We start from the raw sequence: 27186 nt of genomic DNA on the forward strand, positions 1-27186 counted from the left end.
TTGGTCTCAACACATGAGTAGGTGGTTCTCTCTCAGAAAATGAGTAGTGGAAGTTAGGCACGTTCTGATGGCTCTCTCACAAATGGAGAAGGGGTGGAGGGGTATATATAGCCTCCACACAAAATCCAACCGTTATACACATTTGACCCAACTCGGTCAGACCGAATAGAAGAACTCAGTGAGATCGATTCAGTTCAAAATGTGAACGTTAGGAATCTCGGTGGGACCGACTGGAATAACTCGGTGGGACCTATGTGCTAGGGCTAGGGCAAAACCTCATCTCGGTGAGACCGATTGCTTGAACTCGGTGAGACCGATTTCAGCAAAGAGCAAACAGAGAGTTGGTCAAGCAAACTTGGTGGGACCGATTGCACATTTTAGTGATAACAAAATAATTGCAATAGGCAACAGAGAGTTTGTAGGGCCATCTCGGTGAGACGAGATCCCTATCGGTGTAACCGAATTGCTAGGGTTTCTGGCAGTGGCTAGGTCAACTGAACTCGGTGGCGCCGGATAGACCAAATTAGTGGGGTCGAGTTTGACTTTGAGTTTTTGACATATGTGGAAATGAGAAAGTGATTGAGGGGTTTGGAGAAATATCACTAAGCACTTTAAGCAAGTAGACCATTAAGCAACACCTCATCCCCTTTTAATAGTATTGGCTTTCCTATGGACTCAATGTGATCTTGGATCACTAAAATAGAAATGAAGAGTCTTGAGCTTTTGCCAGTCTTTTTCCTTAGCATTTTGAAGGGGTTCCACATCCTCTTGTCCTTACCACGACATTGTTGAACTCATCTGAAATATACTAGATAAAAGTATTAGTCCAACAAGAGATATGTTGACATTAATTACCAAAACCACCCAGGGAGCACTTGTGCTTTCAATCTCCCCTTTTTGGTAATTGAGGACAACATACATCAAAGCTTAGGATTAAAGATATACATGGTATTAAGTAAAGCTTTGGAAAGACATGTAACATGCATAGGCTCCCCTACATGTATGCAATCATGTAAAGATAGAATATAAGAACATGTGAATGCATAAGCATAACAGAGCAAGCAATGAGTTACATGCATCTTGGCTATATGCATCAGAGCAAATGATGTGTATAGGAAGTGTACCTTTATGTTCATGCATCGTTCTTGCAAACAATATGTACATCGGCAAGATATCATCATGCACATGAGTGTGATGCATATACTTACCTTCTGGTCTTGAGCTAGCTTTGGAAGAGGTGAACTTGAGAAAACATGGTTATATAACACAAGAACATTCTAATTAAAGCAATCTTAGGAAACCACAAGAGTACCAAGACTGGGATGACATGTAATGGCCTAATGGGTGAGTACTAGGTACTCTATTTAGATACTGACATGTCCCAAAGATTTAAAGATATGCAATGAATTCCAAAGATTTTCTCCCTTAGATATGGACTCTTTCTCCCTCCTGGATCTGATATTGGATAATGGGAGATGGTAGGGTAAGAGAAAATCAGAGCAAGAAATGGTGTAGTCAACCAAAGTTCAGAGCAACAAGAATATTAGCAATAGCTAAGATCAAACAAGTTGACATGTCTTTCCCCTCATAAACACATGTGACTTCTCTCCTCTTTTGTTAACAAGCATCTATAGAAGAGCTTAGGCTCATATGATAAGCTTTGATGTGCTCTCTCTCCCCCTTCGACATCAATTTCCAAGAAGGGTACTTCTGGAGCATGAGTCAAATAGGTTTGGTCCTTGAGATACACTATAAAGCAGCATGTAGTTTAAGATGCGAGTAGAGGAATAAGAATCATTGAGTGGATCTGGAGAAGAAATTAAATATGTAGAATGCAATGGAAAAAAGGTTTCTCATTGGTGAAATCAATAACGCCGATTTGTTTCCATCGGTGACACCGAATTGGCTGTGTCATGGATGATGCATATCGGTCAGACCGGGTTAGTCCATGCCGCTTGTACCGATGAACTGTCTACAAGATATCCTGGTAGTTCGGTCTAGCCAATAGGCTTGGATCGGTGAGTCCGTGTTCAATGCAGAGGAAAAAAATTGTCAACTCAACTCACTTGGAAAAATAAATCTCACAAGGATTTACAAGGAATTAACTTAAAGATTTGCAAGGAATTAGACACAGAAGTTACAGAGAAAAACATACATAAGAAAAGAGATCTAGGTGAAGTTTTTTTATAAGGGGAACAAGATAGCATGAAATATATGCATGAACACAAAGTAAGTGAACAAAGAAACACTAGAGAACTTCATCTAGAAGGGTTCGGCGACAAAGTCACCTATGTTAGAGTATATTGACTTAGGAGTCAAGTGAGATCACTTGATCATAGGTCATACTCATCGTTTAAGCTCAAAATGGGGTTACCATTTTTCATTTAAGCATTTTCATGTATTCACATCTTGTTGAGTTGCTTTGACTCATGACTTGGGTCAAAGCTTCTCTACGATGGAGTGACATACTTTGGGTTGTGGTGTTGATCTTGATCATGTAGTCGAACTTGTGTTGGATACTCATGGTTGATGTAGTCCATCAAGAGTTGGGAGCACCACTTGTAGCTTGAGTTCATCTTCCTACATAGGTTAGTCTTGTAAGGAAAATCACTTGTGTATCCAACATGACAATCATGAAACTTGATATCAATTGAAATTTGATATATAAAAATTATCAAAGGATATGTCGAGTGAGTTCACCAAGTTCATGCTTCCTTGCATTCAACATCCATATCATAGGAACTTGGTGATGTTGAGATTGCTTAAAATGTGAGTGACTTGCAATCTCATAAATTTGGGCACATCCAAGTACCTACCAGGGTTAGATAACATGCAAGGGTACAAGTATAGATCCAAGACATATGATCATCATCATAAGAGAAATATCAAGGATTAGTCATAAAAGGCTCATGCTCATGTATCCAAATGGAGTTTCTACTCCAAGTTTGAGGCATCAATGATATTAAATTGACCTCTCAAATGGAAAAAATACTTTCTCATCAAGCGGTTTGGTGAATATATCCGCCAATTGCTTATCGGTACGAACATGCTTAAGATTGATGTCTCCTTTAGCAACATGATCTCGAATGAAATGATGACGAACTTCAACATGCTTGGTTCGAGAATGTTGCACGGGATTGTGAGAAATCTTAATAGCACTCTCATTATCACAAAGCAATGGAACATGTATCCCATAATCCTTAAGGGTTTAGGTCATCCAAAGTAACTGAGCACAACATGGTCCGGCGGCAATGTATTCCGCTTCGGCGGTGGATAAGGATACCGAGTTTTGTTTCTTGGAGGACCAAGACACAAGGGATCTACCAAGAAATTGACAAGTACCCGAAGTGGACTTTCTATCAACCTTGTCACCGGCATAGTCCGAATCGGAGTAGCCAACAAGATCAAAAGATGACCTCTTAGGATACCAAATGCCAAAGTTTGGTGTGTGAATTAAGTATCTCACTATCATTTTCACAACCTTAAGATGACATTATTTGGGGGCCGTTTGATATCGTGCACACATGCACACACTTAGAATAATGTCGGGACGGGAGGCACATAGATATAACAATGAACCAATCATAGAATGGTAAACCTTTTGGTCAACCGGTTTGCCATCCTTAGTCAAGTCAAGATGTCCACTAGTAGGCATGGGTGTTTTCATACCTTTGCTTTCTTGCATATTGAACTTCTTAAAAAGGTACTTGGTATACTTTGTTTGAGAAACAAAGGTACCTTCCTTAGTTTGCTTGATTTGCAAGCCAAGGAAAAATTTGAGTTCACTCATCATAGACATCTCAAACTTCTCTAACATTAGCCTTCCAAACTTTTCACTAAAATGACGGTTAGTCGAACCAAATATGATATCATCCACGTAAGTTTGGCACACAAATAATTCACCATTAACCCTTTTTAGTAAAAAAATGTAGAATCAATCTTCCCAATTTCAAAGCCTTTTTCAATAAGAAACTTGGTCAAGCATTTATACCATGCTCTAGGAGATTGTTTAAGACCATAAAGAGCTTTGTGAAGTTTGTAAACATGATTAGGTTTCTTAGGATTAACAAAGCCGGGAGGTTGTTTAACATAAACTTCCTCCTCAATTTCACCATTTAGAAAAGCACTTTTAATGTCCATTTGGTATAAAGTGATATCATGGTGATTGGCATAAGCAAGTAAGATGCGTATGGACTCAAGTCTAGCAACGGGGGCATAAGTCTCACCATAGTCCATACCTTCGACTTGAGTGTAGCCTTGAGCGACGAGACGTGCCTTGTTGCGTACAACTTGTCCATCCTCATCTTGATTATTCCGAAACACCCATTTGGTTCCAATGACATTTTGGTTGTCGTCCGGCTTTTCAACCAATGTCCACACTTGATTCCTCTCGAAGTTGTGTAGCTCTTCATGCATAGCGTTCACCCAATCCGAATCCTCAAGAGCTTCTTCAACCTTCATTGGTTCAATACTAGAAATGAATGAATAATGTTCACAAAAGTTAGCCAAACGAGTTTTAGAGCGAGTAATTATCCCGGTTTGAATATCATCAAAGATTTGTTCAACGGGATGATCTCTTGAGACTCTTGCTCGAACTCGTGAGAGCTTTTGTTTGGGTCGGGGTGGAACCTCTTCATTGTCTTCTTCTTCTTCATGTCCTTCTTAATTGTTGTTGGCATTGTTGTTCTCTTGTGGAGGTGGAGAAGGAGGTCGATGAGGTTCAACTTGTTGTACTTCCTCGTTTTCTTCGTCTTGATGTGTTCCACTTGTGGATGCCTCCAAGTTAACTTGTGGTTCACCTTGTTGTGAAGCTGAGGCTTCCACTTGAACGGACGAGGTACTCTCCTTCACCTCCTTCGGGAGAATCATGCCAAGGGACAAATCTTGTATTGCTTCCGAAGGATCTTTATCTCCTACATCAATTGGCAATTGCTCTACTTGCGAGCCGTTAGATTCATCAAACTTCACATCTACCGTCTCTTCAACCTTTCGGGTGAAATTGTTGTAGACACGGTAAGTGTGAGAGTTTGAGCCATAACCGAGTAGGAAACTTTCATGAGATTTAGGGGCAAATTTTGAACGACGATGCTTATCAAGAATGTAACACTTTGAGCCAAATACTCGAAAGTATCCAACTTGGGGTTTGTTACCGGTGAGAAGATCGTATGCCGTCTTGCCAAGAAGCTTGTGAAGGTATAGTCGATTTGTAGCATGACAAGCTGTCTCAACCGCTTCCGCCCAAAAGTGTCTTGGCGTCTTGTACTCATCAAGCATTGTTATTGCCATCTTGGTAAGTGTCCATTTCTTCCTCTCAACAACTCCATTTTGTTGAGGTGTGTACGTAGCCGAGAACTCATGTGAAATCCCTTCTTCGTCAAGAAAGGTATCCACATTGGCGTTCTTGAACTCCGTTCCGTTGTCGCTTCGAACCTTCTTGATCTTCACTTCGAATTGGTTTTGGGCCTTCCTAGCAAAGTTCTTGAAGAACTTTTGGACCTGCGATTTATCGTCAAGAAAGAACACCCATGTAAATCTTGAAAAGTCGTCAACAATGACCAATCCGAATGAGTTACCACCGAGACTCTTGTAGGCGTTGGGACCAAAAAGATCCATATGAAGTAGCTCAAGCGGTCTTCTCGTGGTCATGATGTTCTTCACGAGATGACCTCCTCCAACTTGTTTTCCTGCTTGACAAGCACTACAAATTCTATCCTTGTCAAATATGACATCTATAACACCAAGGATATGATCACCTTTAATAAGTTTTTTTGACTGGGCACCTTTAATAAGTTTATCAAGATTTCGCATGCCCACATGACCTAACCTTCTATGCCATAACCAACCTTTAGAAGATTTAGCAAGTAAGCAAGTACTAGGTTGAGCTCTTTTAGTGAAGTCAACAATGTATAGATCACCTCTACGTATACCGGTAAAGACCATATTATGATTATCTCTTCGAAACACTTGGCAATCTACTTCAGTGAATAAAACATTGAAACCGAAATCGGCTAGTCTAGATACGGAAAGTAAATTGTAGCCAAGAGATTCAATGAGCATAACATTTTGGATAGAGATATCATGGGAGATGGCCACCTTACCAAGGCCAACTACCTTACCCTTTCAGTTATCACCAAAAGTGACATACTTTCGGGGACCATCATTTTCGGCGAGCTCACGAAACATGTCCTTTTCTCCGGTCATGTGATCGGTACATCCACTATCAAGAACCCATTCCTTTCCTCTGGCCATGTAACCACGAAGGTTAGCCATAAGAACAAAGTGTCTCATTGACTCATCAAGATCAAAGTCACTATCATCATCCTCATCATAATATCCATGTTCAACATCATCATGTGATTGATCATCACCTAGAGAGAGTGATTCATTAGATTTCTGACCATGACAATGTGTATCTTTATGAATTTTAATGACTTGTGAAATGATGTTACTAATGACTCCAACATCTCCTTTGGCACGCATAAGGTCACAAAGCTCAAATAGACAATCACCAAATTTAGGATCACTAGGATTCGTTTTATGAAAAGCATTGGACTTTTGAAGAATCTCATCTAGATTTTCAAGGAATAGCTTGGAAAGCTCTCCTCAAGGTATCTCCATATAGTATAAGCACATTCAAATATAGGCAAGCAAACAAGCAAAATTCTAGGCAATCCTCTTATGATAAGATCAATAGTTCTAAGATTGCGGGTCATGTCAAGATACTCATCGGGGGTAGGATGCAAGGGATCAATAGGAGGCGCACAAGGGCTAGTAATATACTTGTTCGAATTATATTCATTGAAAATCTCAAGCATTTCATTTTTTTCAAACACCATAGAACTCTCCGTCAAGCATAGGCACTCTACGTCTAATACTCCTAAATCCCAATCGTAGACTCATCCATCTTTCTCCAATGGTGATTAAACCAAATCAATGGAGACCTTTGCTCTGATACCAATTAAAAGGATTGAGAAGAGGGGTCTAGAGGGGGATGATTAGACCCTCAACAAGCAAAAATGGTAGTTTTTAAGTTCTTTAAGTTGAGGTGGAGTTTTAGCACAAATTTAAGCATTCACAATACATTTCAAGCAAGCATGGTAAGAGTATGAGCAGCGGAAAGAGTAAAGCATGCTAGTTGCAAGAAAGTAAAGGATGTGATTGGAGTGTGCAAACGCAATATAGACACGGAGATTTTTGGCGTGGTTCCGATAGGTGGTGCTATCGTACGTCCACGTTGATGAAGATTTCAACCCACGAAGGGTAACGGTTGCACGAGTCCACAGAGGGCTCCATCCACGAAGGGTCCACAAAGAAGCAACCTTGTCTATCCCACCATGGTCATCGCCCACGAAGGACTTGCCTCACTCAAGTAGATCTTCACGGAGTATGCGATCTCCTTGCCCTTACAAACTTATTGTTTCAACTCCACAATCTTGTCGGAGGCTCCCAAGCGACACCTAACAAACTAGGAGACACCACTCTCCAAAAGGTAATAGATGGTGTGTTGATGATGAACTGCTTGCTCTTGTGCTTCAAATGATAGTCTCCCCAACACTCAACTCTCTCTCTCTCTCTCTCTCTCCCTCAGATTTGGCTATGGTGGAAAGATGATTTGAGGGGAAAGCAACTTGGGGAAGGCTAGAGATCAAGATTCTTGTGGAAGGATTGGAATATCTTGGTCTCAACACATGAGCAGGTGGTTCTCTCTCAGAAAATGAGTAGTGGAAGTGTAGGCACGTTCTGATGGCTCTCTCACAAATGGAGAAGGGGTGAAGGGGTATATATAGCCTCCACACAAATTCAACCGTTACACACATTTGACCCAACTCGGTCAGACGAATAGAAGAATTCGGTGAGACCGATTCAGTTCAAAATGTGAATGTTAGGAATCTCGGTGAGACCGACTGGAATAACTCGGTGGGACCGATGTGCTAGGGCTAGGGCAAAACCTCATCTCGGTGAGACCGATTGTTTGAACTCGGTGAGACCGATTCTAGCAAAGAGCAAATAGAGAGTTGGTCAAGCAAACTCGGTGGGATCGATTGCACATTTCCGTGAGACCAAAATAATTGCAACAGGCAACAGAGAGTTTGTAGGGCCATCTCGATGAGACCGAGATCGGTATCGATGTAAGCAAATTGCTAGGGTTTCTGACAATGGCTAGATCAAAAGATATGTTAATATTAATTATCAAAATCATCTAGGAAGCACTTGTGCTTTCACGAGGCCGAATAGATATACAGGGATCGAAGGTTGAAGGAGATTGGGATTGATCCCCGTTAGTATCTGCAGGATAAGTACATAGATAGATAAATCTCTACCGGCCCAACCATCCAAACGTGACACACACGCACACATGCACGCCATACTACAAAGACACACACGGTTTATACATATATCGTGTATATACAGAAATTCACTGTTTAACATGGTCGTTACACAAGGGAGGACGTGAGATCTCACCACCAAATCTACGTGTGCCGAGTGATTTTTGCCTATTATCAAGTGTACACAGCGCTAGGTAAAGAAGGCAATTCCGGTAATAAAGATAAACTCCTTTCTAATCAATGCTCTAAAAGATACCGGCAGAACACAGCTCATGTCCATGATGAGATAAAGCTTCGTCATAGTAGACGTCATCTAGATCATGATTGAATCTCTCCCACTTGAAAAAAAGCAAGGTTTCATCGACAGTTGGTCTTTCGTTCAACCTACATTTTCCCCTTCCTCTTCCTTCCATTATAAGTTTGTTCACTGATCTTTCCTGAAACCGTATGAACGGTCTCATCTATTTGGTTTTTCCTCTCCTTGTTAGTCGAAGGCATGCAAGTAATGGATTATGGATGCATCTAGCTTGATAGTCGCATGTGTCTCTAATAGTTGTGCATATATAATACTCCCTCTGATCCTAAATATAAGTCTTTTTTAGAGATTTCAACAAGGAACTACGTACAAAGCAAAATGAGTGAATCTACACTCTAAAATATGTCTATATACATCCGTATGTTGTGACCCATTTAAAACCTCTAAAAAAACTTATATTTAGGAACGGAGGAGGGAATAGGTTGATACTCTTGATTTAAGCCCGAGATCTCACCGATCAAGTATAACGTGAGGCACACTACATATAGAATAGGTTGATACTCTTGATTTAAGGCCGATATCTCACCGATCGGGTATGACATGAGGCGCACGCCGGAGTAGCAGGAGTCGAGTACGGTCGCGTGTGCCCGTCGGTGTGTTAATCAGACGCTAAATGGGTTTGTTAGCTGAAATCCAATAACGTTTATGGAGAACTAAACAACGACACTCGGCTAGGAATTTGTACTCCCGCTTTCCTTTCAGTACTATACTCTCAAATGGTAGAATAGTATAACAGGTATCCTAGGATGCGGTAGGGTGTGAAAGTGGTGGGAGTTGGATGCCACTCAAAAGAAGAAGACAAGGAAATCAGTACAGGAGCAGACATGAAGAAGTGTGTACAGATTCTCTGTCATCATTGAGTTAACTAGTTGATGGAAGCTTGGCTTGCACTAGATCGATATTTTTATTGCCACTCATGTCTGATTTGCTAGCTATAGCCACCAAGCAGAGATTCGTATCATGCAATTATACTGTATTTAACTAGAAAAAGGAGATATTTGGAGTACGGTAGAGTCAACGGCGTCATAATAATAATCAAAGCCAGTTGTTGATTAAATAATAGTCCCACTGATTCATCAACTTTAACACTACAAATTAAAGAGCGAGGTGGCGAGGACGCTGAGCAGCTAGGAGGAGGCGATGAGCAAGGTGGAGATGGGCGAGGAGGAACAAGACGGTACAGCAGTACACGACCCAGAGAAGAAGATGAACAAGGCGTCATCTGCGAGCACTGTACCGCCGTCGTCGTCGTCGTCGTTAAGGGAGGCGCTCTCCTCAACCTCCTCGTCGTCCCTGAGAGAGCAACATCACGATGAGGAGGTCGAGCTGAAATGGGCGGCCATCGAGCGGCTGCCCACCTGGGACAGACTCCACACCTCGCTCCCTCTCCATGCCAACGCCATTCATCCGTTGGAGCCGGTGGACGTGCGCCGGCTGGGGGCGGCGGACCGGCGGGAGCTGGTGCACACCCTCATCACCGACATCCACGAGGACAACCTCCGCCTGCTCCGGCACCAGCGCCGCAGGATGGACAGGGTCGGCGTGCGGCAGCCCACGGTGGAGGTCCGATGGCGGAACCTACACGTCGACGCCGAGTGCCAGGTCGTCGATGGCAAGCCGCTCCCCACGCTCCTCAATTCCGCCATCTCCACGTTCTCGGTAATCCATTCGTTGAACTTGCTGCTCTTCTCTTCACTTCTCTACTACCAGAGGTTTTGGCCATCGAATAGTAAGATTTTTTTTTACCAATTCGTGCTTACCGTGGATGCTGCCAAATACCATCCAAGTACCGCTTGAAATACGATATTTCAAATGAATTTTAAATTCAAAATTGTGTACTACCTCGGTCTGGGCTAAGTCCCGCTGACCAAAACTTTAATAACAAGACGAGAGGACGAGCTAGTTTAGCGCTAATTAATACAGTTGCATGCAGCAAGAAACCTGCACGCCGCTGCATGCATCCTCCCTCCTTCCTCCATTTATTTTATTTGCAAAGCAGTACTACTCCCTCCGGTCACAGTCGTCACAGACAGTTTAGAAGGCGCACTATACTTCTTTAATTAATTTTCTTGCACGCGGACCGAACCTCGCTGAGTTGCTAGCCGGCCTACAAATCCCAGAACGGAGATAGTACCATAGTCCATATAATAATAGATAGGTACTTCAAGGAAAATATTATTTGGCTCTCCGGTGTATACGCACCTGGTATGAGGAAAAAAATATAAAAAGAATTCTGAAACTTTTTTATAAACAAACTTGACCTTCTGTTGTACTCGTAAAAGGTTTCGCAAGGGGAAAACTTCCATTGACTTCAGGGAAAAAATTCGAAGACAAAATGTGTAAGGAGTAACTTGTTATAGTGTTGATTTTTTTCACTCAAAATACCATAAAAAATTATTCCTTGGCAAAACTATTTATACGAGCACAACAAACAAAAGGCCAGCTTGCTTTAAAAAAAACTTTTCATTTCTGTTGTAATTACTAAATCTTTTTTCATATTAGGTGCATATACACCCGGGAGCCAAATGTGTTATTTCAGTATTATAGGCTTCCTTTGGTTCATATGGTAGGAAAATCATAGGAACATGAAAGTCATATGAAATGAGATAACATGTATCTCAAATTCTATGAATAGGAATAGAAAAGGAGACGTCCTTTGAATCACATTCTAGGAATTTTTTCATTAAGTCTAGACTAATATTTATTTTTCAATGAAATGTGAAGGATAAGGGGAACTCCTACATAGGAATAGGATTACATTCCTACAAATCAAAGGACTCTAAAAAAAATTTCTTATAAAAATCCTATACTATGAAATTTTTACAAAATTTCCCCAAATCAAAAGAGGCCTAAATGCAAACTACTACCACTGACACTGATAGCTAACCTATTGCGGCCAGCGGTGAAGGTACAAGGAAAAAACCTCGTCGGGACAGCTTAAAGAGGGGCCGGTACTAGGCGTCAGCACGCCGGCCCAATGGTTCGGCCGGACGCTTGCAAGCCGTCTAATTCGTGCAACCCTGGCCGTCGGATTCTGTCTTCCCCAACTGTCTTGCGCGCATCATCCCTTCTCTCCCTCTTTTCGCGCACGCGCAACACGCAACTGCTCCCCGCCCTCCCGACGCCCCGGTCATTCTTTGTGGTCACCGCCCCGCCCCCACCACGCATGTCGCCACCCCTCGTCGTTGGTCGGAGTTCGCCGTCGCCGTGTCTCCACATTCTCTCCCCTATTGTCTTCCCCGCGTCCCATGTCCAGCGCCCCTGCACCTCTTCCGCCCTCCTGTATCTTGTGCATGCCTCTACTAAAGCGCCGGCCAACTCGCCAGTGACAGCCCGACGATTCCCCCACGGTCGCAGCTCTGAACTCGTTCGTGGTCACCTTTGTAGCATCTCGCGGGCACGGTTCCAGCACGCCACGGACACCGTGGTAGCATCTCACCCCACATGCAGAAAAAAAAAACAGTCTCACCGCCGCCATCATCGTAGCTTGCCAAAACATCGTTGTAGCATCGACGGTGTCGCTCGCAACCAATAAGCAAGGGGAGCAAAACAAAGGTGATGATTCCAGCAATTGTGGAAGACGGTGGTAGCAAAACATTAGACTGCTTCCAGCAAAAATCAAAAACGGCGGTATCAATTTTCTGGCTGGTTCCAGCAAAATCAAAAGAAGGTGGTAGCAAAACATGTGGCTCCTTCCAGCAAAAAAAAACACCTCGTCAGCTCCCAGCAAAACAAAAAAATTGGGCACGTCAACGACGGGCTTACACCTACCTAAACCTTTATTATCAACCGTAGAGGATGGAGAAAGAAAGCAAAATTACATTCTGCCGTGGGACTATATTCTCCTGAATAGGTGGAACAACATGGAGCCTCAGTAACAGAGCCTAATTTGTTTTGGGTTATTCTTATAGCATCTTCAAAATACGGTGTATATTAGGAGATGTAAAAGTAAGTGCTGTATAATTTACATTATCAAAAAATATTTTTTACATTTAAAAAAAATCTCAACTCCAATAGATGAAGTATATTTGGTGATGTAAAACTCCTACTCCAACAGATGATATATAATTTGTGATGTAAAATGAACCTATTGTTGAGACTAAAGACCAATCAAATGATCGATGCTCGTGCGTCGCCGGCTACCGAGCAAATCGAGACCCCTAATGCTGCCGCTCCTCATCGCCTCCTCCTCTGCTGCACATTGCTAGTTGCCGTTGCTGCTTCTCCTATGCCCCAGCCACTCCTCCTCGCCTCCTCCGCGGACGCCGCCGGTGGCGGCACATATGACGCTTCTCCGACACCCCAGATCTCGTCGGTGTCGGCCTCTGGCGCCGCGAACATGGAGTCGAAGACCTCCTGGAGGCTGACGACATAACGGCTGATAGCATGCCTCACCTCCTGCACGGCTGGGTCGTGGCCCGGGACGGCGTCGAGGCGGAGCAGCACGTCCATGAGCGCCTCCGAGAAGCATGCGTGACCGCGGTCGTCGCTGCGGAACACCTCCTCGATCCTGGCCGCCACGCGTGTCCGGCAGCCTCCTCTGCTCCAACGCGGAGGATGGTCGGATTCGGGCAACAGGGATGGCCGGCGATGGACTGGAATGGGTAGGGGAGGGGCCGGAGCTGACGGGGGCGGCGCTAGAGCTGGCCGGAATCGGTTGGCGACGGAGACGGCGAAAAAGGGAGCGAGGTGTGGCCGAGGACGGGCGATGGGGTCGGGGATGGATGGACGGGCGGCGGCGGCGGTGTTTTCGGGCAAAAATCGCCGGCGGCAAAGGTAGACCGGAGTAGGTGGGTGGAGCTTTCAGATTTGAGGTTGACCGTTCGCGCATGACTGACCGTCTACATCACCACAAGCGTCTCTAAGTGTTGTACTCCCTTTGCAAAGAAATATAAGAGCGTTTAGATCATTAAAATAATGATCTATACACTCGTATATTTATATTTGTTAATAGAGGGAGTATTTTACATCATTCGAAAGAGGTGATGCCAAATTTCCTGTCATAGTTGGAGCCGAGTTTCTAGGCCTTGGTTACAGCGATGGAACCATAGCCGAAGATCATCAGCAGCTGAGAACAGGGGCGGCGCCGCTCAACCCCAACGACCCAGAGGAGGGCCTCTAGCATATTTTTATTCTTAGGAACATATCGAACTTTCATCCCGCATAGCGCCCACAGCCAGCCGGCACGGCGGCCACCACAGGCCGTATGACGCCAGGCACCAGCCGGCGGGGCCCCGGGCGCGGTCTGCCTCTCCTCCGCAATCTCCTCGCCGGCGACGCGCTCAACAGGGCACCTTCGTGCTCCTCTCGGGCCCCACTGCGGTCGTCTCCTCCGTCCTCTCCCTCCCTCCCGACGTCGTGCGCGCCGCGCTCCAAGCCCTGGGTAACGCGAGGGACCAGAGCCAGCCGCTGCCATCCGACGGGCCTAATCTCCCGCGGCCAGAGCAAGCAAGAGACGTCAGGAGACCGGCATGGAGGCTTCGACGTCGTCAGCGGCGGCAGTGCCCGCCCCGGACGGCCTCTCGCGGGGCTCGACCGAGTAGGGAGGAGGGGGAAGTCAGTGGAGGATGTGGCGGAGGGGAAGACAGGCGTGCTCCAGGGGAGGTACCAGGCTACTACCAGCTGGGGCGGGTGCTGGGGCTCGTCGGCGGCCGCGCTTTTCGCCCGGATCTCCCGCGCCGGCCGCCTCCAGTTCGGGGCCTTCATCGGGCTCTGCGGCCTCACCCACCCGCTCGCCGCCTTCACCTACGAGCCCCACCCCTTCGTGCTCGTCCTGCTGCTCACCGTCGCCAAGTGCCTCACTGCCATCACGCTGCGCAGGCTCATCCTGAAGCAGCGCAGCTGCTCCGCGTCAAGGTCCGCGAGAGCCTGCTCTGGATCAAAGCCCGCGAGCTTGACATCATGAAGCAGCAGGAGGTGGCCAGCACTGATGGTACTGTGGTACTCAACTTATATTACTCAACACTAATACCTAGTAGTATGTTGGTATATACTCCCTCCTTTCCCAAAATAAATGACTCAAGTTTGTACTAACTTTATATTAAAATTAGTACAAAGTTGAGTCACTTATTTTGAGACGGAGGGAGTATTATATACCGAAGTACAATATACAATAGAAGTCAGTTGATCCCGGGGAGAAGCACATTAGCAAAGTAGGATAGCAAGGGAGGAGCACAGCAGCAGAAGATAACAGCAAGGGGAGGAGCACAGCAGCAGAAGATAACAGCAAGGGGAGGAGCACAACAGCAGAAGATAACAGCAAGGGGAGGAGCAGAACCAAAGGAGGAATGCTCCTGGCAACCGCTGGCGGCGGCGGTGGGTGGCAGCGGCAATGGGGGTCAATGGGTGGCATGCACAGTCAACAGGAAAATTAGGGGGTGTGGGGGGGGGGGGGGGGTGGGGGTGGGGAGATAAAATGTGGCACATACTTGGGAAAATTGAATTTTTTCACTAAATCAGGCAATTATGTCACACACGTGAAATTAGGTGGTAAAAATGGAATTGACTCAAAACAGTAGAAAAGATGCAGTACTGGGAACACGAACCTTCAACGTGGGGTTGCGTAACCACTGCAGTACTAAGGTATGACGTTGGACAAGAGATGGTACAATATTTAGCCACACTTTGAACATTTAAATTCAAAATTTTCAAGAAATTCAGAAAAAAATTTGCTCGAAAGGCCCATTTACCGGGGTTAGCGAGAAACGCGGATTTGAATTTCTCGCTCGATACCAAAAACCTACCACTCGCCTCGCGACCTGCTCGCTCAAATGCCACCGTTGCCATCTGCAGCTGCTCACCACCATGCTCGGCTTCAACCGTAACCAAGAAAGGATCCACATCCTCAAAGATGTCACCGGCATCCTCAAACCTTCCAGGTGAGCTTCCTCCTGCTATATATCCATTTACTTGCTGATCAACCTTCCCCCTTTCCTTCCTTCCTCATCATCGGTATGCAAATGCAACACCAATCTGTGTGTACATGCAGGATGACCCTTCTCCTTGGACCCCCAGGCTGTGGCAAAACCACCCTTTTGCTAGCACTTGCTGGAAAGCTCAACAAAAGTCTCAAGGTATCCCCACTCTTTTTTCCATCGACACGTGTACCTTCCAATTCATATAATGGCCATATACTCCGCAGTTTAGCTTCCACTTATGAGCTCTATGTAGGTCTGGAATTGCACACAGAAAACAGAGAAAATACTGTATGCCGTGCATTTCAGTACTTTAACTCACATACTATGGATGTGTGGGTGCATAGGTAACAGGAGAAATTGACTACAATGGTGTCAAGCTGCAAGATTTTGTTCCAGAGAAGACATCAGCGTACATTGGTCAGTACGATCTTCATGTCCCTGAGATGACTGTCAGGGAGACACTCGACTTCTCTGCAAGATTCCAGGGTGTTGGCAGCAGAGCAGGTATTTTTTTTCTGGGACCTGGTTAACTAAAGGTTTTTAGGGACAGCAGGCAACTAACTAATCGAAGCAAATGTGCCAAAGTCATAAATACCTTGATTTTAGGAAATATTAATTACCCATTCTATCTACTAAACCAAGTGCTCTCAATTTCTTGTACAAAATAGAAATCATGAAGGAAGTCATTAGAAGGGAGAAGGAGGCTGGGATCATCCCTGACCCCAACATAGATACATACATGAAGGTAAATACTGACCTATTTTGCTATAATGTTGTAACATTTCTGAGTGTGCCCATTGGAACACCTTTCTCTGATAATATTGAATCAAACCTTAAAACAACATCTTTCTGCCAAGTGCCATCATGATTTTTCAGTGGGATTCTTTTCTATTGATTCTTAAAAAGAAAAGCAATCGTATCATGTTTGTACAGACAAGTTCAGTTTAGCTGCAACATTTACAATTGCTGCGCACTTTTTTACAGGCAATATCTGTGGATGGTTTAGAAAGAAGCATGCAAACAGACTACATTATGAAGGTAAACAATGTTCAAAGAAGAATTCATTGGTTCCAGCGCACAATGTTTTTCGTGTGCATAATGTATTCTTGGCTCACAGATAATGGGACTTGACATATGCGCTGATGTACTAGTAGGAGATGCCATGAGAAGAGGTATTTCAGGCGGTGAGAAGAAAAGACTAACGACAGGTGAATTTACAATACATATGACATTTTCAGGATGGTTTATTATCTCAACTATAATCTTGTAACTGATATTTTTTCAAGATAAATAAATTAATAACTGTGCAATTCATTGACTAAAATTCCTTAACTGCATATTGGAAGGTACACACCTTTTGTGGTGGCTAATTGATTTTGTCAATGCTTTCTGTACTTTATTATTACCATGAGTTGATATGAATTTCTCGCCACAATAAAGCTAAGAACAGGGGTATGGTAAACCATAAATTTCTGTTGTGATGAAAGCACATGAGCCTGAACGAATCAACTTAGCATGATTTATTTCTACTTTTTAGAATGTAGCTAGTAATGTGTTATATTCAGTTTATGTAATCCCAACCTCAGTTTTGGTCTATATAGGATAAATAATACTCCCTCTGTAAACTAATATAAGACCTTTTAGATCACTAAGGTATTATATTAGTTTACAGAGGGAGTATAAATTAATTCGATACTGGATGCTTAATTTCTTTTCACTTGTAAAAATTTCTTACAAGCAGGAGAGATGATAGTAGGACCATCAAAAGCGCTCTTCATGGATGAAATATCAACTGGGCTGGACAGTTCTACCACCTTCCAAATTGTTTCTTGTCTCCAACAGCTCGCTCATATATCAGAGTCTACCATACTGGTCTCACTCCTTCAACCAGCACCAGAGACTTACCAACTTTTTGATGATATTATCTTGATGGCTGAAGGACAAATCGTATACCATGGTCCTAAGAGCTGCATTATGAGTTTCTTTGAATCTTGTGGCTTTAAGTGCCCTGGAAGAAAAGGGGATGCTGACTTCCTTCAAGAGGTATTTAGCAAAATACTAATTTACAAATGTCAAAATAAGCATCAATAGCATCTCTGAGTTCATGTAAGCATGGTTCTCCCTGCTGTCTGACAAGCCATGGTGCTTATTTCGCAAGACTAAGGAAAGCAAATCCAATACACATGGAACCTGGACTTCACCTAAACGTTAAGGCATGCCCCGATTTGGGTGGCATGCCAGTGATAGACTTATTAGTTTAAAGAGTAGTTATGCTAACTCTGTAATAAGTTTGGCTGCATGCATCTATGATGCAGAGGCTTGAGGTAATAAAAGCTCCTGTTATCTAAATAAAATTAAGATATGCCCCACCAGAAATTCAAATTCCCGCTTCTCTAGTTCTTGTTTAATCTAGTCGGGTCTTTCTGTCAGTGCAGTCAAGCAGAATGCAAATCTGGCATCTTGAATTTCATTTGCCATATGCATATCATTTGTTGAATATATAATAACGGAACTGGACATTTTATGTGCCTAGAGTAATGCAAATAGCAATTCTCTTGTACAGACATGTTTCTGGTTTCAACATTTCTGCAAAGTGTAAGAGTTACACCTATAGTTTTGATGTGCATTCAATGAAAGTAACATTACGAATATGAAGTAATAGGGCATATATTACGATAACCTGAGTTTGCCATGCTTTTTTGTACTCTTGCTTACCATCATAAAGTAGTCCAGTCTTAACAATGTATGTATGCATAGGTCCTATCAAAAAAAGATCAACGGCAATACTGGAGCCGCACCGAAGAAGGATATAATTTTGTTACAGTTGACCAATTCTGTGATAAGTTCAAAGCATCTCAGAGTGGTCAGAATCTTGCTGGGGAGCTTTCAAAGCCGTATGACGAATCAAAAGGACATAAGAATGCACTGTCCTTCAGTATCTACTCGTTATCCAAGTGGGATCTCGTCAAGGCATGTTTTGCACGGGAGCTCCTTCTTATGAAAAGGAATGCCTTCATCTACATAACAAAAGCCATTCAGGTAGGCATGTTGAAGCTCTCTTTTTGGGAGAAAAAAAATGTGATTGATGCGTGGAGATTTTGTGCCTAATTTTACAGTGCTATCTCGAATGTCACGTGCTAGGTGTTTATGAGTGTAAAATGTGTTCTAGTCTCTAAATGCACAATCCTAGGTGTGCTCAATTGCGAAATATTGTAGAATTAGGACTATGTGCTTAACCCAGGGTTACATGGACTACACACTGAGAACATTGAACTCTCGGACCATATAGAAGTCTACAGCTGGAACTTGCCCAGGATGTCAGCATTTTATTCTGCATTCAGTTCCTACTCGGTGTGATTTGAGGACTTCAACTGCTTGTGTGCTTATATCATTACCTAAACTACAGCACCACAGCTGCAGTGTTTTTGGTTAAAGTATCTTTTACAGCTTTCATTTTTTTTAAGTAACTGGCAGGAGCTCTGCTGATGCATTATAGATTAGGAGTAGAAAGTTTGTACTGGTGCAATGGCACAAGAGAACCAAAAAGGATCAGTCGCTAAACAAGGACCAGCTTTAGTTATAAATAATATGGATGGAATTTACAGCTATGTCAGTTTGCACCTGGTTCAACATGACCACCATTTTCTCAACATGTTTCATATTTTCGCTGCAGCTTGGACTAATTGCTGCTATTACTGGGACAGTATTTCTGCGCACCCATATGGGTGTTGACAGAATTCATGCTAACTATTATATGAGTTCACTCTTCTATGCGCTTCTGCTGCTGATGGTGAATGGTTTCCCTGAGCTGGCCATGGCAATTAACAGACTGCCAGTCTTCTACAAACAGAGAGACTACTACTTCTATCCTGCATGGGCTTATGCAATACCATCTTTTATCCTAAAGATTCCAGTCTCTTTAGTTGAGTCAGTAGCTTGGACATCAATATCCTACTACCTGATTGGCTATACCCCAGAAGCATCTAGGTAAAATTGCAATGCTGTTGGCACTAATTCAACTACATCAACATTTTCTGTAATTCAGTATCACCATTCACCCATTCTGAGTCATTCAAATGTTGAGTATAATCACCCAAGTGAAGAGTACAAGTAAAACATTGTTTATACTGGTTTTGCACTGATCTGGTGTACCGAAGTCAAACATCAAACTCGCTTATCTAACACCATATTTACTTCTCTTTCATTGTTTCCGCAAAGCCTAGGTTTTTAGATGCAGCCTTTTGTGTTAACATGCATTATTCTTGTGTTTAGGTTTTTTTCTCAGCTCCTCATCCTCTTCCTCATCCACACAGTAACATTATCAAAGTTCCGGTGTGTTGCCTCATACTGTCAAACGATGGTGGTTGCTTCAATCTGTGGCACATTGACATTTCTAGTCATGCTTCTATTTGGAGGTTTCATAATTCCTCGTGGTAAGACACTCACTTATTTCATAGACTTTGTGTTGCTAACAAGTGACGAGTCATAATTTATTGCAAATGTAGGTCGTGCTCAACTATTAAAAAGCACCACTAACATTTTCAGTGTCATATTGCTACAGCACTTTTGCCTAATTGGCTAAAATGGGGGTTTTGGCTATCTCCATTGTCTTACGGTGAGATAGGCTTAACTGGAAATGAGTTTTTGGCACCAAGATGGTTAGAGGTACACTTTGGCATACGAAGTATGACTTAATTGTAAAAGCATGTAATCCTAAAGGATACTGAAATTTCTGTGTTTATAGATCACGTTATCTGGTGCAACACTTGGAAAGAGGATACTAATGGATCAAGCGCTAGACTTCTCCAGCTACTTCTACTGGATCTCAGTTGGAGCATTGATTGGGTTTACTTTGTTGTTCAATGTAGGCTTTGCCATCGGCTTGACCATTAAAAATAGTAAGTGCGACATGGCTGAAATTGCATTAAGCTAATTGGCTAAGTAACTTAAAACACTTTACTTTCTTTCTAACAGTATCACATGAATTGTGAACTCAATCAAGCATATGCTGGAGAAAAAGTACTTCCATTCAGAAAAAACATCCTGTTTGCTCTTGTTAGAAATGCCATCTGCTCTAATGTCCTTTGAACCTCTCAGTTCCAGGATCTTCTCGTGCTATTATCTCTCGCAATAAGCTTGCCACATTTGGTGAAAGAAACCAAGATAAGGATACGGAAAATGGGATGCCTAAGTTACAAGCAGAAACCGCTTTGACACCTAATAGGACTGGTTAGTTGAATTCTACATGATGCAACTAAACACAACTAATACTGTCGATGGAATACAATCAAGATTTAACTTATAATGTGCAGGGAGGATGGTATTGCCATTCACACCCCTTACAATATCATTCCAAGACGTCAACTACTATGTAGACACCCCCGCGGTAATGCTCATGTAGCTTGAACATCTATGAACACATGATCTGAGAGCTTAAAGCCATAGCAAGGGCTGGTAATTAATATCTAAGTATTTCCTCGTTGCAGGAAATGAGGAAGCATGGTTATATGGAAAGAAAACTACAACTACTGCACAATATCACAGGAGCATTTCAGCCAGGGGTTCTCTCAGCCCTTATGGGGGTTACTGGAGCGGGAAAAACAACACTCCTTGATGTTCTTGCTGGAAGGAAAACGGGTGGTGTTATTGAAGGGGATATAAGAATAGGAGGTTATCCTAAGATCCAGCAAACTTTTGCTAGGATATCAGGCTACTGTGAACAGACTGACGTTCATTCCCCACAAATCACAGTGGGTGAATCAGTTGCATATTCAGCCTGGTTGCGCCTTCCACCAGAAATTGATTCAAAAGCAAGAAATGTGAGCTATATTTGTTTCTGTAACGGAACAAGAGCTACAAATACGCAAACATATACTTCCTCCGTCCCAAAGTAAGTCACTCAACTTTGTACTAACTTGTACTAAAGTTAATCACTGGTACAAGTTAGTACAAAGTTGAGTCACTTATTTTGGGGCGGAGGGAGTATGAAAATATATTATAAGTGTAGGGTACAGGGTGGCATACTTGTATCCAAGCCTCCTACGTGCTAGGAACAGTTGAAATGAAACTGTGAGCTCACCTGTGTTCCTTTCCCTTGCAGGAATTTGTAAATGAAGTTCTTGAAACAATTGAGTTAGATGAAATTAGAGATTCTTTGGTTGGAATACCAGGGGTAAATGGACTATCGACAGAGCAACGGAAACGGCTCACTATTGCAGTCGAGCTTGTGTCTAACCCTTCAATCATATTCATGGATGAGCCAACATCAGGCTTGGATGCAAGGGCAGCTGCTATTGTCATGCGTGCAGTCAAGAACGTTGCAGATACAGGTCGAACAGTTGTGTGCACCATTCACCAACCAAGTATCGATATATTTGAGGCATTTGATGAGGTAATTACTTTACATATATATACTTCTGACCTTGTTCAAAATTCTCTTTCTAGGCGCCAAGACATGAACGTATTAAATAATGATTTCCAAGGCGTAAAAGAATCTAATATAGATTATAAGTTGATTATATTGAAGAAGTAACATGAATTACCAAGTATTGCTACCTCAGCTTGAAATTATAAAGCCAAGATCTGACATTAACCATCAGACATGGAATGAATTGCATGCTACCTCAGAAAGAACCCTTGACACTTTATCTACCGGAATTGAAATCAAGCCACACTAACAGGCTACTTAAAGGACCCAAATTAAGTCCAAGACAGAGTCTACCTCTTCTAAGTTTTCGAGAAGCTAACAATAATTTTCTGACTTTTGAAAATAATCACACTGAACTCTGTTGTATTATTAACAAGCATTCTGTTCAAAAGAGCTGACACGTTCGTTTATGGGGTAGAAATTCCCAGATTAATTGAAGAAAAGAGAAGAATATATGTCTCCTGGTTGGGTTTCTGACACGGAACTCGGTTGTATTATTAACACTTATCTTGGTTGGGTTTAACAGTACCGCTTAAGTAGATGTATATGATAACAGCTGCATACGTTCTCATTATAAGTATTGAAGTTCTGTATCAAAAGTAATTCTACTTTTAAATATATACATGTGTATTTTCTAATGTATAATTGTCGGGCAATTCAACCAAAGCCTAAACCTTAGTTCCTTTGATTTTCTGTACATTGTTATCATAAATTTCTTAACCAGAATAAGTCATATAAAGTGGAGTACCATTTCATTAATTAGCTCGTAATATATATGTAGTTGATGCTGATGAAAAGGGGTGGCGAGTTGATCTATGCTGGGCCAGTTGGACACCATTCATGTGAGGTCATCCAATATTTCCAGGTAATTAGTGATTTCAACTCGTCCTTGCACAAAAAGACTAAGTAAATGTGCATATGATTTACATCACCCATTTGTATATGATATAAGTCAGTTTAAACCTGTTGTTTACAGTAAACAAACCTAACAATATTTTGTTTTCATCCTTTTCTTTATTTTAAGGAGATATACTTTTTTTAACTGAAAAATCAAGAAGTTACTTATATTTCTGAATCCATTATCTAGTCCTCATGATTTGCATTCTACGTAGCACTTGGAGGGGTGAACAATATTAATCATAGTTGCACTACTATATTTTGATTAGAGGAGGCTATACTCAATTCACCACCAAGTCCACCACCTGAATTTTCTCCCCAGTTGCTGTGATATACTAACTGATGATATTTGTTCTTTATTCTTCTAGGCAATACCTGGGGTTCCCAGGATCAAGGACAACTACAACCCATCAACATGGATGCTAGAAGTTACTTCCACATCTATGGAAGTTCAATTGGGAGCAGATTTTGCACAATTGTACAGGGAATCATCAATGTGCAAGTAAGTTTCAAAGAACCAGCTCAGTCAGCAATAGTACTAACCCGATCGATTATGCAAAGAAAAGTTTCATGTCAAACAGAACGTAGTGCTTCCAGCCTTCCATAGTACTTGAGAAAAACAAAAATACGCATGTGGGTCCCAAAGTTTGATCAGAACAGAATATAAGCACGGATAACCATGCCATGCGTAACATAATATTTGTGCTAACCAGTATGTAAATTTGGTGATCAAAGGGACAAGGACATGGTGGTAAAGCGGTTAAGCGTACCAGTTCCAGGTACGACCGACCTCCATTTTGCGACACGGTTTCCACAGAAGTTTCGGGAGCAATTCAAAGCTTGCCTCTGGAAGCAGTGTTTGTCGTATTGGAGAACCCCTTCCTACAACCTGGTGCGATTTGTGTTCATAACATTATCCTGCATTTTCTTTGGTGCACTGTTCTGGCAGCAAGGCAACATCAACCACATGTATGTAAACCATCTCTTGATTATGTATCTTAGTTAACTCATGCAAATATGGGAGAAGCATATGACTGAAGTTGCTTGTTTTGTTTGAGGGTAGAAACGACCAGCAAAGTCTCTTCACCATATTGGGGTGCATGTATGGAATCACTCTGTTCGCTGGCATCAACAACTGTCAATCGGTGATGCCATTTATCTCCATGGAACGCTCTGTCGTTTACAGGGAGAGATTTGCAGGGATGTACTCTCCTTGGGCCTACTCTTTTGCACAGGTCCTGTTAATCACATTAAGTTTTTTCAGATGGATTATATCACTACTACATGCAGACGTTGACTTATCTTTTTTCTGGAGATAGGTTGCCATGGAGATACCTTATGTGCTGATGCAGGTGGTGCTGTTCATGTTGATAGCATATCCGATGATAGGGTACGCGTGGACAGCAGCGAAGTTCTTTTGGTTTATGTACACCATGTTTTGCACACTGCTCTGCTTCGTCTACATGGGAATGGTGGTGGTGTCGTTCACCCCCAACATCCAATTTGCATCCGTACTTTCATCTATGTTCTACACCCTACAAAACCTCATGTCTGGCTTCATCGTGCCTGCGCCTGTAAGTGAACCCATCTAAACTCTAGTATACATACCATTACAATTAGAGATAAAAATGATGGTGCTTAAAAAGACTTCATAAACATATGGCAGCAAATACCGAGATGGTGGATATGGTTCTACTACGTCTCCCCGATGTCGTGGGCGCTAAGGGTCTTATTCACCACGCAGTTTGGGGATTACGACGACAGGATGATTGATGTATTTGGAGAGACCAAATCGGTCCCAGCATTCATGAAGGACTACTTTGGTTTTCGGCGTGATCTGCTGCCGCTGGCGGCTGTTATTCTGGCGGCATTCCCCATCCTTCTTGCCGTTCTCTTCGGTTACAACATCTCAAAGCTCAATTTCCAAAGGCGATAGACACACATGTATTCATCAAAGTAGTAAAACAGTAGCACGGTATAGAAAGATATTGCTTGCGCGCGCGCCCACACACACGTATCTCTGCGTACTATAAAGTTTAAAGCCTGAGTTTGCTTACCAACAAGAAAAGGCCAGTGTATGTATTTTTGTGTCAGTGACACATAGTGCAACAGAATTCCAGTGGTAGTGAGAATATTGTCGTTGACAGAGGCTCTTTGGCACTTTCACGTTAGCATGTCTTGTTTGTTATTACTGTATAAATAAATTCGTAATTACAGAGGCTCTTAGGCACTTTCACGGTCTTGTAGTAATGAAAAACCGCAGCGCGCAACCCAGACAGTTTTCATTAACAGAATAGAAATGGTACCAGCTACTTACTCCGCAAAGGTTTTTACTGAACCTATTATCAACCATACAGTTTGAGCGTCGATGCATCAAAGATGTGTAGTGACCAGTCAAAATATCAAAGAATTAGCATCAGCTGCTCCACAAATAAATTTGGTTCAATATATGCATGGCTTGCTTCTCCATATGTCCGTATTGGTTTTTCAGTCAGCCTACAATTTTTTTTTTAACCGGGCATAACTCCTTTCCGTTACTGCGACATAACGAAAATACAAGAGTCCAGAAAGGAGAAGAAGAGGAGATAGCAAGTTCAAGCATCACCGGGAAACCCACTGTGAGTACTCGCCGTCAAGATTACCCATTATAGGACAAAAACCCGACAACACCATGTATCATTTTTATCCAGGCCTAACAGCCCCTACATCAACCAAACCGCTCACACAGGAGCATCAAAAGGCAAGTCCCACGCAGGGGAGAGAAACGACTTTAAGCAAACGAAGATAGTCCAGGTGCCTAGACAACACGATCATCACCCAAAGCGAAATGCGCCCTCAGTGCGCTGCTTCGTGCTGACTTGCAACACAGATTCTCATCATCATCGATGCATTTTCCTTCCGCATCTTGGCCCCATCTCTCATGCTTGCAGTGTCTTCTTGCTTCAGTAGCCCTGCCCAGTAGCAAAGTAAAGCACAAGCAGAAAAGATACATTCAAAAGAGATTTTAGAGGCTTGAATTCGAAGGTTGCTCTATTGCGACGAGTCCAAATTGGCCAACACACAACCGCAATCCCAGCTGTGTAAAATGCTTCTCCTCCAGGGAAGAAAGCGAAGCACCACACATAAGCTTGCCGGATATTATTAGGACATAACTCGGTGCCAAATGAAGGAAATATGCCCTAGAGACAATAATAAAGTTGTTATTTATATTTCCTTATATCATGATAAGTGTTTATTATTCATGCTAGAATTGTATTAACCGGAAACTTGATACATGTGTGGATACATAGACAAAACACCGTGTCCCTAGTAAGCCTCTACTAGACTAGCTCGTTGATCAAAGATGGTTAAGTTTCCTAACCATAGACATGTGTTGTCATTTGATTAACAGGATCACATCATTAGGAGAATGATGTGATGGACAAGACCCATCTGTTAGCTTAGCATAATGATCGTTAAGTTTTATTGCTATTGCTTCCTTCATGACTTGTACATATTCCTTTGACTATGAGATTATGCAACTCCCGGATACCGGAGGAATACCTTGTGTGCTATCAAACGTCACAACGTAACTGGGTGATTATAAAGATACTCTACAGGTATCTCCGAAGGTGTTTTTTGGGTTGGCATAAATCGAGATTAGGATTTGTCACTCCGAGTATCGGAGAGGTATCTTTGGGCCCTCTCGGTAATGCACATCATAATAAGTGATGCAGAGCATCCTACGGACATCACCATGTCAAGAGTCCATTTGGCAAGTGACACGTGCGACATCTACTTCACACACACATAAAGGTGAATCATCTCCTTTACACGTGTTCACTTGACCCCTTCGAGGATGGTATACTACTTGACACCCCTCTCGTGTGCATGCATAGGTATTGTCGGAACGCTACGGACGTCGAGGAGGAGTGCAAGCGCCAAGGAACACCTACACCATCCGCGAGGGAAGCATGGAAGAGAAGACGGAAGAAGCGGATCAGCCAAGTCCGGGATGAGCGGTACTACCGCCCACACCAAGCGGTACTACCGCCTACAAGTGGTACTACCGCCCGATGTCCGGTACTACCGCCCCGCCTGTGTGCGCAGCCGCCGCCTTTGGCCATGTATCCCTTTCCCACTTACCCCTTCGTGGCTTAGACTATAAATAGACCACCTCCACCTCCTTTCTAGCGGAGCTAAGAATAGACACAAATCATAGAGCTTAGCTCATGTACCTCCCCTTGTGGGATTCCTCTTGAGAGAGAAGGCTCCATTGGAGTACAAGACCTCCTCTTGGAGAAGCTCCTTTTGGAGATCAAG

General features: G+C 42.9%; 1 protein-coding gene across 3 annotated transcripts; it reads left to right on the forward strand.

Moving 5' to 3' along the window:
• The first annotated feature begins 9768 nt into the window (after window positions 1-9768).
• On the forward strand, window positions 9769-25030 carry LOC109787645 (ABC transporter G family member 41). 3 transcript variants are annotated; one of them, XM_020346181.3, is made up of 23 exons: window positions 9769-10302; window positions 15436-15521; window positions 15632-15716; window positions 15905-16064; window positions 16229-16305; window positions 16545-16598; window positions 16678-16768; window positions 17302-17603; window positions 18318-18599; window positions 19234-19547; window positions 19833-19993; window positions 20122-20225; window positions 20305-20458; window positions 20658-20789; window positions 20873-20946; window positions 21047-21379; window positions 21661-21951; window positions 22769-22852; window positions 23253-23386; window positions 23620-23853; window positions 23948-24119; window positions 24204-24458; window positions 24551-25030. In XM_020346181.3, the coding sequence occupies exons 1-23, from the start codon at window positions 9784-9786 to the stop codon at window positions 24818-24820; spliced, it is 4368 nt and encodes a 1455-aa protein (XP_020201770.1). In that variant the 5' UTR covers window positions 9769-9783; the 3' UTR covers window positions 24821-25030. The 3 variants fall into 3 exon arrangements, with proteins under 3 accessions (XP_020201770.1, XP_073356320.1, XP_020201771.1); XM_073500219.1 differs by lacking the exon at window positions 9769-10302 and adding an exon at window positions 13269-13433; XM_020346182.4 differs by lacking the exon at window positions 9769-10302 and adding an exon at window positions 13618-14575.
• The last annotated feature ends 2156 nt before the right edge of the window (window positions 25031-27186 follow it).

The sequence above is a fragment of the Aegilops tauschii genome, chromosome 5 (assembly GCF_002575655.3).
Source record: "Aegilops tauschii subsp. strangulata cultivar AL8/78 chromosome 5, Aet v6.0, whole genome shotgun sequence".
NCBI classification, from domain to species: domain Eukaryota; kingdom Viridiplantae; phylum Streptophyta; class Magnoliopsida; order Poales; family Poaceae; genus Aegilops; species Aegilops tauschii.